Source organism: Pteropus alecto, unplaced genomic scaffold (assembly GCF_000325575.1).
Source record: "Pteropus alecto unplaced genomic scaffold, ASM32557v1 scaffold161, whole genome shotgun sequence".
NCBI lineage: Eukaryota > Metazoa > Chordata > Mammalia > Chiroptera > Pteropodidae > Pteropus > Pteropus alecto.
Genome location: NW_006432943.1, coordinates 13,753 through 26,849, shown reverse-complemented (window position 1 = coordinate 26,849; position 13,097 = coordinate 13,753). Strand labels below are relative to the sequence as shown.

Below are 13,097 nucleotides of genomic sequence, written 5' to 3'. Positions count from 1 at the left end.
TCATAGCTGTTCATTTTTATTGAGTATGAGTTTAGGGTGGGCGATGAAAATCTTATTTTGAGTGTTCATTATTTGGATTTCCTAAGCTATGGCAGCTTAGGCAAGCAAAAATCATAACATGAAAATGAGGAATCCATCACTTTAATAAAATAGTTACATGTCAAATATTATTTTCCCATGTCACATTTGTGAATAGCCTCTGAGGATATTAACTTTTTTTTTATTGGTCAGGCTTTCCTGATTGTTGGGTGTTTGACAGTACTTCCCAGATGCAAACTGAGTGCAAAATGAAATAAAATTTATTCAAAAGTCTTTAAGACGAAAGGGGACAAATTGCACATAAAGCTATAGACAAGAACAGGAAAAAATTAAACAAGTTAAGAATTAAAGAAGAAAAGATAGTTTGGCAGTTTCTCACAAAACTTATCGTATGATCCAGTAATCTTGCTCTGGTATTTACCCAAATAAGTTGAAAACTTAATTTCCACCCAAAAACTTGCACACTGACATTTATAGCCACTTTATTCGTAATTGCCAAAACTTAGAAGCAAGCACATTGTCCTTTAGTAGATGTATAGGTAAATAAACTGGTACACCTAGACAATGGACTGTCATTTAGCTTTAAAAAGAAATGAACTATTAAGCTATGAAAAGACATAGAGGAAACTTAGATGCATATTATTTAGTGAAAGTAACCAATATGAAAGGCTACATATTGTATGATTCCAACCATGTGACATTCTGGAAAAGGCAAAATGATAAAGACAATAAAAATATCCACTGCTGTCAGGGGTTGCTGGTGGGGTCAAGGGATAGATAGGGATAAACTGGAGTAGCTAAGAGGATTTTTTTAGGGGCAGTGAAATTACTCTGTATGATATTATAATGGCTGATACATGTCATTATACATTTGTCAAAACCAATAGAATGTATAACACCAAGAGCGAATCCTAATGTAAACTTTGGACTTTGTTGTGATAATGATGTGTCAGTGTAGGTGCATCTATTGAAACAAATGTACCCCTCCTGTTGATAGTTGGGGAGGCTGTGTGTGTATGGGAGTGGTGCTGGGGGTATGTAGGAACTCTCTGAACTTTTCACTCAGTTTTGCTGTGAACTTAACAACTGCTCTAAAAATTAAAGTCTATTAAAGTAAAAAGACAGGAAGGAACCTTGGCTACTTTCTTCATTTCACACAGGGGTAGGTACATGGAAAGTAAAAGGCATATTGCTCTTTTTTTTTTCTTTTTTTTAAAGTTGACAAGGCTAAGAAAGGGTAATGTTTCAAGCAAGAATGATTTGAGTATCAAAGGGTTAAGGGAGGTCTTGGGGAAATTTTGATGAAGGCTTCTAATATTTTTGCCAAAATTATCCCTTATGATTTATGAAGGTGAAAAGTGAGCGTTGCTGTAATAGCAGTTCTACAATTTTGTTGAACATAAAACATTTGATTAATTATTTGTTCTTAGTATATATATATGTAGATTTATGTATTAGTATATATAGATATAACCTAACTTATTTAACTAATGTAAAATTTATTTTCATAATTTCAAATTTCATTTTTAAAGATAAAGCCCCAATCAAACTCCTTTTTGCTAATTACAATGAAATTTTTATCTCTTCTTAAGTGGCCTTTTTCTTACTTTCAGATAATGAAGAAGGACCTCTTGTATCTATGATTTGTCAGGCATTATGCCAGACACAGGATATAACATTGAGCTACTACAAACATGCTCCCTGTTCTGTGTTTGCTTACGGTCAGATGGCACCCTAATGTAAAAATCACAATTTTGGTATTCAATGAAAAGTATAATGGATCTCTGATATTGTATAGCAGGAGAACTTGGTTTCTTCTAGGGAATTAGGGAGGAAGACTTCCTGGAGGAAGTGAACTTTGTTTTGAATTGATCTGAAGGATGGATGCAAGTTAGCTAGGTAGAGGAGAAAGTAAAGCAGTTGCAGGTAGAAGAGTGTGTAGCTTCCTCTACTGGGAGGGAATGGAGGAGTTTTTAGACACTGACAGCAGCATGGCAAAAGCACAAAGAATTGAGTGTGGTAGGAACTTTAATACTTTTTAAAAAAAGAAATTGCTTTCTATGCAATTGTAATTACTTAAATTGACCAAAAGGCATAAATGTGATCATTCATCCTTTTATTTGGTGTGTTTGGGTAGGTTTCTCTTTCTTTTTTTGCTTGCTTCCTTTTCTCTTTTCTTTTTCTTCTATTTCTCATCTTTTCTTATCCCTTCTTCCAACCCCCTACCCTACTACCCTCTTCTTTACTTCCCCCTCACCTTTTGCTCTCCCTTTCCCTTTATTCCCCTCCTCCTGTACTCTTTTCCATCTCCTTCCCTTTCTTCCCCCTTTTTCTTTCCTCTTTGCCTATTTTTAAATCAGGTTGATTTTTTTTTTTTTGCTATTGAATTGTATGAGTTTTTTTATATATTTTGGATATTAACCCCTTATAATACATGATTTATACGTGTTTTCTTCCTTTCAGTAGGTTGCCTTTTCATTCTGGTGATGGTTTCCTTTGCTATGCAGTAGCTTTTTAGTTTGATGGAGTAGTCCCACTTGGTTATGCTTGCTATTGTTGCCTTTGCTTTTTTTGGTGTCAGATTCAAAAACTCATCTCTAAGACAGATGTCAAGGAGCTTACTGCCTATGTTTTCTTCTAGGAGTTTTATGGTTTTAGGTTTCACATTCAAATCTTTAATCTATTTTAAGTTAATTTTTTGTATGGTGTAAGATAGAAGTCCAGTTTCATTCTTTTGCATGTTGCTGTCCAGTTTTCCCAACACCATTTATTGAAAAGAGTGTCATTCCTCCACTGCATATTCTTGGCTCCTTTGTTGTAAATTATTTGGTCTTATATGCATGGTTTTATATCTGGGCTCTATTTGGTGCCGTTGATCTATGTATCTTTTTAAAATGCCAGTACCATACTGTTTTGATTACTATAGCTTTGTACTGTAGTTTGAAATCAGGGAGTGAAAGGCCTTCAGCTTTGTTCTTTTTTGTCAGTATTGCTTTGGCTACTTGGGGTCTTTTGTGGTTCCGTGTAAATTTTAGAATTATTTGTTCTCGTTCTGTGAAAAATGCTATTAGTATTTTGATAGGGATTGCATTGAATTTGTAGATTGCTTTGGGCAGTATGGACTTTTTAACAATATTCTTCCAATTCAGGAGCACAGAATATCTTTCCACTTGTCCATCAGTGTCTTATAGTTTACAGTGTCCAGATCTTTCACCTCTTTGGTTAAATTTATTCATAGATATTTCATTCTTTTTGATGCAATTGTAAATTAGATGTCTTCTTAATTTCTCTTTCTGTTAGTTCATTGTTAGTGTATAGAAACACAACAGGTTTCTCTATATTGATTTTTTTTTTTTTTTACCGAATTCATTTATTCTAGTTTTTTTGTGGAGTCTCTAGGGTTTTCTATATATAGTATCACGTCATCTGCAAATAGTGACTGTCTTTTTTTCTTGCCTAATTGCTTTGGCTAGGACTTCTAATACTATATTAAAAATTTGTATTGTTTTAAGCTACTGAGTTTGTGGGAATTTGTATGTCAACAGTAGAAAACTAACATATCATGTACATACTCTTAAATATATGTACTTATTTATTTTTTCCATCATTGTTTTATAAAACTGGGATCATATTGTACACATTTATCTGCATTTTGCTTTTTGTTTTCAATAAAACCTCATGAAAATACAAGTCACTTGATATCATTATTTTTAATAGCTGCTTAATAGTCATTTCATGGTGTGGCTCTTCTACCATTTGTTAAACTATCCCCATATTGTTGGGCATTCCTTTCCCATTGAACACTGCTGAAATAAACATCTTATACATATTACTGGTTTTGTTTTTGTGGGATAGATTACCAAAATGAAATTACTGGGTTTAATGATATAAATATATTAGTTATTACTGCCAGATTGCTTTCTAGAAAATATGTAATAATTCACATTTCTACCAGTAATGTGTGGAAGGTGGTGTTATCTTTTTAAAGGGTTGTCATTCTAGTTGGTAAAAAGAATTTAATGTTGCTTTAATTTTCACTTTCAGTTGCTGGTTATTATAATAATCTTTTAATGTTTGCTGGCCACCTGGATCTGCTTTTCTGTAATTGTTTAGTTCTGTAATTCGCTCAGTTTTCTATTCCAGTTCAGTCTTTTCTTGTCAATTAGTTAGAATGCCGTATATTATAGATATGAACTCTTTGAATGTCATACACATTACAGTCCATAGTTTGCATTTTCACTCTTGTGCCCTTTATTCACAGAAGTTGTTACTTTTGTAGTCCAATTTACCTATTTTTCTTTTGTTTCCTGTGCTTTTGTGCATATCCAAGAAATCAATGCCAAATTCAATGTCATGAAATTTCTCCTGTATGTTTTCTTCTAAGAGTTTTATAGTTTTAGGTCTTTCGTTTGGGTCTGCGATCCACTTTGATTTAATGTTTGTATATGCTGTAAAGTCAGGGTCCATCTTCAGCCATTTGCATGTAGATATCTAATTTTCCCAACACCATTTGTTGAAAACTGTCCTTCCCTGTTGATCTTGCCACTCTTGTTGAAAATCATTTGACATATGTGTGAGGAGGGTTTATGCCTGGGCTTTCTAGTCTGTCCTGTTGATCTATGTCTGTATTACACTGTTATGATTCCTATAGATTTGTAGTAAAATTTATCTATCTATCTATCTATTTATTTATTTATTTAGGCGAGGTTGACCTTAGTTGACCTCACAGATTGCAAGGACCTTGTCAGACAATCCCTTGTTTTTTATTTTTATTTTTATTTTTTTACGCCTACAGCACCTGGTCTTCCTAAGTGGTCTCCCATCCAAGTACTAAACAGGCCCGACCCTGCTTAGCTTCTGAGATCATCAGATGGGATCAGGCTTGTTCAGGGTAGTATGACTGTAGACAGCTTTGTATTAAATTTTAAATCAAGAAGAGTGAGACCTCCAACTTTGTTTTTCTTTTTCAAGATTGTTTTGGCTATTTGGAATCCCTCGTTCCTGATCTTAGGGAAAAGCTTTCAGTCTTTCACCATCAAACATATGACCTTTATTATGTTGAGGTAGTTTCCTACTCTTCCTAGTTTTTTCGGTTTGTTTATCATGAAAGGATGTTGAATTTTGACAAAGGCTTTTTCTGTGTCCATTGAGATGATCATGTGTTTTTTTCATTCATTCTGTTTAAGTGGGGTATTACAGTGAATGATTTTTATATGTTAAACCATCCTTGCAGTCCAAGAATAAATCCCATTTAGTCATGGTGTATAATCTTTTTAATGTGCTGTTGAATTCTGTTTGCTACTATTTTATTGAGGATTTTTGCATCGATATTCATCAGGGATATTGGTTTGTAGTTTTCTAGCAGTGTCTTTGTCTAGCTTTGATATCAAGGTAATAATGATGGCCTCATAGGAAGAATTTGGAAGTATTCCCTCCAGTTTAATATTTGAGAAGAGTTTGAGGAAGACTATTGTTAACTCATCTTTAAACATTTAATAGAATTTACCAGTGAAATCGTATGGTCCTAAGCTTTTCTCTGTTGGGAGTAAATAAGTAAGATTTTTATATCACGTTTTAAAATAATTTATATAACCCCATTCACATTTCACCATGTGTCCTGCAATTTTTTTCCTTTATGGTTCAGGAACCAGTCCAGGATCATTGATTGCGCTTAATTTTCATGTCTCCTTAGTGTCCATCTATCTGCAAGAGTTCCTCTGACTTTATCCTTCTTGACCTTAACAATTTAAAGAATAGAGATCTTTATTCTGTAAGATGCCCTTTAACTTAGTTCTGTTCTATAGTTCCTCATGTCTAATCTCTGGGCAAATAATTTTGTAAGGAATACCTCAGAAAAGCTCGCTGTGTACTTTTCAGTGTGTAATATCAGGAGGTATATAATGTTGTCTTATTTTACCACCCCATCAAGTTGGTGTTTGTCCTATCAACTGTTTGTCTCAAGAGGGGAAAATTGATATTGTAAGATCAGGGGAAGGGAGCTGTCATCAGTTTACTATGTTTTCAGAATTCCCTTTTCCACTTTAGATGTCCTAATTTAGGTTCATTAGGAATTTTAATCTTTATTTTAAGAATAATGGTAAGTTTTTAGGCATATGGAGATATGAAAAGTTTTTGTGTATGCTGTGAGGTAAAGGTTAAGATTCAATTTTTTAAATATATATGTTATCCACTTATTTCAGTTTTATGCCTCTTAATTTTACTTTAAATTTTACTCTGAAGTTTACAATTTGCATATTTATTACAGCCTGATTTTAAGTAATGTTACATTGCTTCACATACAATGTATGAACCTTATAACATTAATTTCTATTTTCCAGTTATTCTCCTTTGTGCTGTTTTTGCCATATATTTTACACATGTATATTAGATTGTAGACTGTACTTTAAAATGTATTCCTTAATGTAGACTTAAACGGTTTTCTCTTACATTTGTTTTTATGGTTGAATTTCCATAACAAACTTCCCTTCTCAACTTTTATTCTAATCAAAGTAAACTTCTGTCCCTTTTTCTCAACTTAATTCAATGTAGGTTCCAATTAATAAGATTTAGCAATATTTTCAAAATTTTCATATTTGAAAATATTATTTCATAGATCTTAGACCTTTATACTAATATGCATCACATTTGAATTTCTGATTTTTAAGTTTTTGAAATTGAAAGGCATATTTTTGGGTCTTTGAATTTGATTCTTAAAAAATTTTTTTGTGTGTTTAAGTAATATGTGTTTCTTTTTTTTTTCCTTTCAGAAACTCATTTTCATCCTGTGGGTTTCATCTTAACTCCAACATCATGTCTGCTTCTAATGGTGCCAAAGAGAATTCCCACAACAAGGCTCGGACATCTCCTTACCCAGGTTCAAAAGTTCAACGCAGCCAGGTTCCTAATGAGAAAGTAGGCTGGCTTGTTGAGTGGCAAGACTATAATCCTGTGGAATACACTGCAGTCTCTGTCTTGGCTGGACCCCGGTGGGCAGATCCTCAGATCAGGTGAGCAAATTAGCTGGCATTAGCTGGGCATAAGACTTTTAGAGAAGGTAATGATTGTATTTGTAAATTATCATTTCGACAGCTGAAAAATTATTTTTATCTAGTACTTGACTTTGCTATAACTCATTTTCCGTATTTGCTTGAATTCTTGCCAAAGCTAGGCAGTCCATGTTTGTTTATTCTTTTTGAGGTTTTATGATGATCATTCCAAATAGATAAATCTATTTTGCAACAGATTTTTGTTTTACGAAATGACAAGTGATGGTATCTATTTTCATTTGTTTTGTCTGGATTATTCCTAGGTAGCTAGACTTGTATTTGAAGTAGTGAAAATATTTTTCAGAAATTTTTTTCAGATTACTAACAACAGGATGATGATAAAATTAGACCAGTGTGAAAACTAGAAAAGGGATAAAGGAGAGAAAGTGGAAAACAAAAAACTGAAGCAAAAAATGCTTTGATGAAATTCATTGAAGCGTTACATTGATTCACATTTTATATTTATATTCTTTTTAATACAGTGATAGAATTTTTTAAATGTATTATGAGCTAGGCACTGTACTAAATGTTTTATAAGCATTATTTTATTTTATTCTTATAACTATTCTGGAAGGCAAACAGGGTTGTTATCTCTGCTTTGTAGGAAAACACACATATACGCACACAAATGGCAGCACAGAAAGTTTGTCCTTTGCAGATGGTTAAAGGGCAAATAGATGGTATAGCTTGGACTTGAACTCTGTCTAAATCCAGAATTTATGTTCTTAACTAGTGTGCTAAATTGCCGAGTTTTAAGGTTGTTTAATAAGTTTTTATTTAATAGGTTAACTTATTGTAAATCATAGTCCTTTTAAGGCATTATTTAATTAAGTAAAAAAATTTGCTAGTTCGATAGATCCAGTATTAGTTTATTAGGTTGTTAAACTTTACCATAAACTTTTTGCTGTCATTTGATTTTTGAACCACAGTTCCTTATTTTATCCAAAGATGTGTTTGCAATTTTGTTATAGTACTTGGATTATTAATTAATCATGAAGCTAACCTGTGGAGAAATTATTAGCTTTAAATAAGTTCCTTGTTTTAGAAGATGTACATATTTTCCCTGTTTTAGAGGATGTACATATTCATACATACATTATACATATACACAGTTTAAATTAATGACATTGACAGGGGTGCTATATAGTGTGAACAGAGGAAGATTAAATGCATTTTTTTATTTTTCATCAAATTTTTTAGGAGTTGAATTTATATCACTACTTAAATCAAGCTTTATTACAAACATTATGCTTTAATTATAATTAGGTTCATGCTTTTTTTTTAACAATGAATTTCTAGAATCCCAAGAGCAGTGTAAAGCTGGTTTTATAATTTAATGACTTTTACCATTTAATTATTTTTATTTGTGTGTTAGATGGAAGATTGGTTAGAAGTCTTGAGAAAATGTGTGAATCATTCAAATTAGAAATTATTCCCAAAACAGAACACAAAAATTTCTATGCTCACTTACTGGAATTAAAGCAAAAGAAAAAAAAGTGAAACTTATGTCATAATTGCCCATGAACTGTCCAGTGCTCTATGACTCTTTATTCATTGACAGTGCAGTTATGTCAGTGATTTGATAATGGTAAGGAAAGTAGTTTATTTATGTCTGTTTTCAAAATATTTATTTTGAGATGTGATATAAATGTAGTAAAGTGTACATTTCTTAAGCGTGCAGGTATAGCTCATTAAATTTTATGTTTATATAGCTCTGTAACTATTATCCAGATTAAGATCCAGAACATTTCCAACATATTATATCTGTTTTAAATCTACATTATATTTATTATGAAGTTTATGGGGTAAATTTTCTGTTTTGTGGATTTACTTTGATAAAAATATTAGTGTACATTTGAAGAAATTAAAATTACTTTGCGATAGTAGAAACATCAAGATATCAGAAGGAATCTTATTTTTGGAATTACATGGGAACAAATAATTGCCATATTTTGCCCACAGGCCATTCCATCTGTCTAATAGTAATTATAGACTTCTTTTGTAGCATGTGGAAATAAAGTCCAGTTCTTCTGCCATTAGTCCTTCTCAGAGGGTTATGATACATATTCTTATATTGTAAGGTTTGGTTAAGCTATTGGTAGTATTGGACCATTATTTCTTACTTTGCATTGGTATTCTCATTACAGTGAAAGTAACTTTTCTCCCAAGTTTAATGAAAAAGATGGACATGTTGAGAGAAAGAGCCAGAATGGCCTGTATGAGATTGAAAATGGAAGACCTAGGTAGGTACTGAGAATGGAACATCTTACAATAATGTGTCTTCAAAAGGTAGAAAATATAATTAACATTTATCGAGTGCTTGTGTGTGCCAGACATTGTACAAAAGAATTTATATATGCGATCTAATTAAATCATCACAATAACTCTGTGGGTGGATTTTTCTAGTTTCATTTACAGATAAGGAGAAAATGTAAGCAATTTGCATGTAGTGAGTTAGTGGCAGAGGTGGGATTTGAATGCATCTTTTTGTAACTCAGCCTTGAAGGTAGAACTAATTAATTGAATATGTTAACAGAGAAAAGATTGAAAATGGTATATTCAGTAGTTATTTATTAAATAGAATAATGCCTTAAAGTAAGAGTTTATCCAAACACATAAGAGTAAAATAAAAATAGCCCAATAATTTAACATCAAGAATCTTTCTGTAGTTTTAAAAATTACTTTTCTACACAACTCCCAAATTTTCCATTTTCCTTAAGAAGCCATTATGAAAGTTTGGAAGAAATGTAAAAATTAGCATGACCCAGATAAAACAAGGAAGGATCACAGATTTGTAATTATGGTTTTTACCTTGTAAAAATGTTGCAATTTGTGTTCTTAGTTCCTTTAGGACAGGAAATAGATAACGCTCCTCTTACTGCACCTGGTCTTTTATGTTTGCAAAGTCCTTTACCTTTGCAAAATCCCCTCTTTGGTCATAACTTATTTGCCTTTCTATGTTATTGAATCTTCTGTCAAACTCTCTTTGCATTTGACTTATTCCTTAGGTTCTTTTCTGGGTAACATAAATTAAAAGATATGTACACATATAAAAGCATAGGCAGCAAGGGCAAGATAGCATGTTGTTTTAGTCCAGACTCTTGGACTAGTAGAAACCAACCCTAGCTTTCCTAAGCAAAAAGTGAGACTTACTCTAGGGCTATAGGTTCATCTCTAGGAACCTAAAGCGGAAAATTCAACTAACTTTAGGAAAGGGTGAAATTGGAAATCTATCAGGACTGCTTCTCTGTCTCATCTCTGCTCTTCTTTATATGTTTCTTTCATTTCTCTTTTTCTGCTTCTCAGGCTATATGTCTTCTCCAAAACTTCTAGTTTCTAAATTACAGACTTGCTCACCTCTAAAACCAGCATTCTCTCTCTTAATTATTTGCTTTGATCATTTGTGTTCAGAGTGTATGGTTACATGGAATAAAACATGCTTAATCGCCACCCGCCCCTCCCCCTGTGAATTTGAAAAGTAGTATTGTCACCTGGCCAGGTGCCATGTCTTATCCTTCTGTTTTTATCTGAAAGTCTTGCCGAAATATTTGAGTCTAGTACAAAACAGTATAAAAATTCATTTAACTTTAATAACAGTCACAGGGGGAAGACCAGAATAAAAGGAGATGCTGAAAGAGAAATTTTGGGAAGTTATTTACTTTTACATACTGAGAGGAAAAAGATATAATATTAAATAGGTAAAATTTCAGATTAGGGCATATTACTGGTATGTAGTGATGCTGGTTGAACATTTAAGGTCTATTGATTGGAAGAAAATTACTCAGGCATGAGTGCTGCTATGTTTATCTGACAGGCATTTTAATATTGAGGTGACATTGGAACTTTTATAAAATTGTTTTCTTTAAAAATAGAATACTTGAAATACTTGAAATCTTGAAATATTAAATAATACTACTACCTCATTATATGATACAAAATATATATTACTGAGAATAAAAATTAAGAGCCCACTGAGGAATAATAGACTTTAAAATGTAACAAAAAATGTGTTAATAGGAGAGGTTGTAAGAAAGTGAAGTAGAAAAAGAGGATGATGAGAAAGTGAAGAGAAAAGTATCTTGAATAAATCGTCGCTGTTGTAGAGATAGATAATAGTTAGGTGCAGAGTATTTCATTCTCCAAGATTTAAGAGTCTAGTCAGGTTCTAGTTTGCATTTAAGAGTATATGTGAAAACTGAAATTAAATAACAGTAAAAGGAAGTATGTGCTTTCAGTGCTAGATATATGATAGTGCTACTGAATTTGTGTGGAGAGATGATTTTCTTCTTATTGTTCTTACTACCTTTTATTGGGCCATATCAAGTTGGTTAAAAAAGAAAACGTGTTCAGTTGATTTTTTTTCCAGAAATCCTGCAGGACGGACCGGACTGGTTGGCCGAGGGCTTTTGGGGCGATGGGGCCCAAATCATGCTGCAGATCCCATCATAACCAGGTAAGAACTAAAACAACATTTCAGTAGCAAAGAGCTAAGTGATTAGAAAACTACAGACTGTAAACATGTGTCATATATATACATATATATATGTATATACATATATATAGAAAAATGTACATTATGTATGTATATATGTGTATTTGTATGTGTACACATGCTTCTGTACATATATGTATTTGTATACACGTGTATATATACATATGCACACATGAAATCTATGTGTTAAAGGGACTATATGTAAAATTATAGTGATGTTTTATAAGTGTAAAGCTGTGGTTTTATGTTGTATGAGTAGGTTAGGCATTATCTAAACAAAATTAATTCACCAGATATTTATTAGCATCTATCTATTGTCAGAATTGAGTAGGTGCTTTGGAAGATATAAAAAAGTAGTTTCAGCTCCCTTTCATTAAAGAGCTATGGCAAAATTTACAAGATAGACATGGAATAAGAAAACATGTCAAAGTAACATGGGTGATATAGGATGCTTTAGAAAATTAGAAGATTGGATGTGGGGCATGATGATGGTAAACCAGAGCACCCAAGAACGGCGTTATGAAGGAGGTAGATCGGAGCTGAACGTGAAGCTTGGATCGGGGATAGGAGGAGCCCTCAGAAAAAGACTTGTAGTAGTATCTATTTGAGTAGTGAGGGACAATAAAAAAACCAGCTTGGTTGAAACAAAAGATTCTTATAGGAGAATAGTGGGTGATAAAGTTAATTAATTTTTATATGATTCTATTGTGGAGAATGTTAAATGCCAAAGTTAAGTGTGAACTGGAGCCATTGAAGGTTTCAGAGTAGGGGAAAGCCACTCTTTTCCTGAGGCAGATCTATCTGGTAAGCCAAATCATATTCTGAAGGTTCGTTGGTCAACATGCATCAGAATGAAAAAGGTAGGTGAATCTAATATTTAGATCAACTTAGCATAAATATCCATAGGGACCATCTTTCCAACACACCTGGATTTTTCTGTCACCTCTGTCATCCTTTTAATTTTTTTCATTTTTAGAATTTCTTCACTGACCAGCTCCCTCTTTACATGTAATTGTCAGTTTTCTTCTTTAAATAATGCTAATATTTAATGCAGATATTCTTTCTTTTTTTAGTTTTGATATTTTAAGGGCCTTTTGTTCTTCCAGGAGACTATTTTTCTCTGACCTGAGATATAATAATGATTTCATAGTTTAAGTCTGAAAAAGCAGCTTATTTTCCTTATTTTCAAGTTACCTTAAGAGGTACAAATACTCGCGCCATCTTATTCTTACTTGCCCTTTTAGTTCTGCCAAAATGAATCTTTACCCATCACACCCATCTATTCATTCACCCATCCATCTTCCATCCATCCATACATTCATCCACCCATCCACCTCCCTACCCACCCATCTACCTACCTATCTACCTACCAACATGCCTATCTATCCAGCTTAAATTCCTTTAGAAACTTTGTGGTTTAAATGAGATAGGAAAAGTTAATATATTCTTATTAATGTAAGTAAAATAATGTAAATAAGTATTAATGGCAGTATTAGTTTTTTCCACTTCTGGTGAGGTTG

At 32.7% G+C, this 13,097-nt stretch overlaps 1 protein-coding gene and 1 non-coding gene across 2 annotated transcripts in view; one reads left to right on the top strand and one right to left on the bottom strand.

Moving 5' to 3' along the window:
* Positions 1–13,097, top strand: part of NUDT9 (nudix hydrolase 9) — a 28,678-nt gene that overhangs the window by 3,719 nt on the left and 11,862 nt on the right. The window contains exons 2-4 of the mRNA XM_006907564.3: positions 6,807–7,046; positions 9,233–9,328; positions 11,452–11,538. Coding sequence (XP_006907626.1) covers positions 6,807–7,046; positions 9,233–9,328; positions 11,452–11,538 — 423 coding nt within the window. The remainder of the gene's footprint in view (positions 1–6,806; positions 7,047–9,232; positions 9,329–11,451; positions 11,539–13,097) is intronic.
* Positions 4,826–4,947, bottom strand: LOC112476346. Its single transcript, XR_003045038.1, has one exon. It is a non-coding gene; the product is annotated as a 5S ribosomal RNA (ribosomal RNA).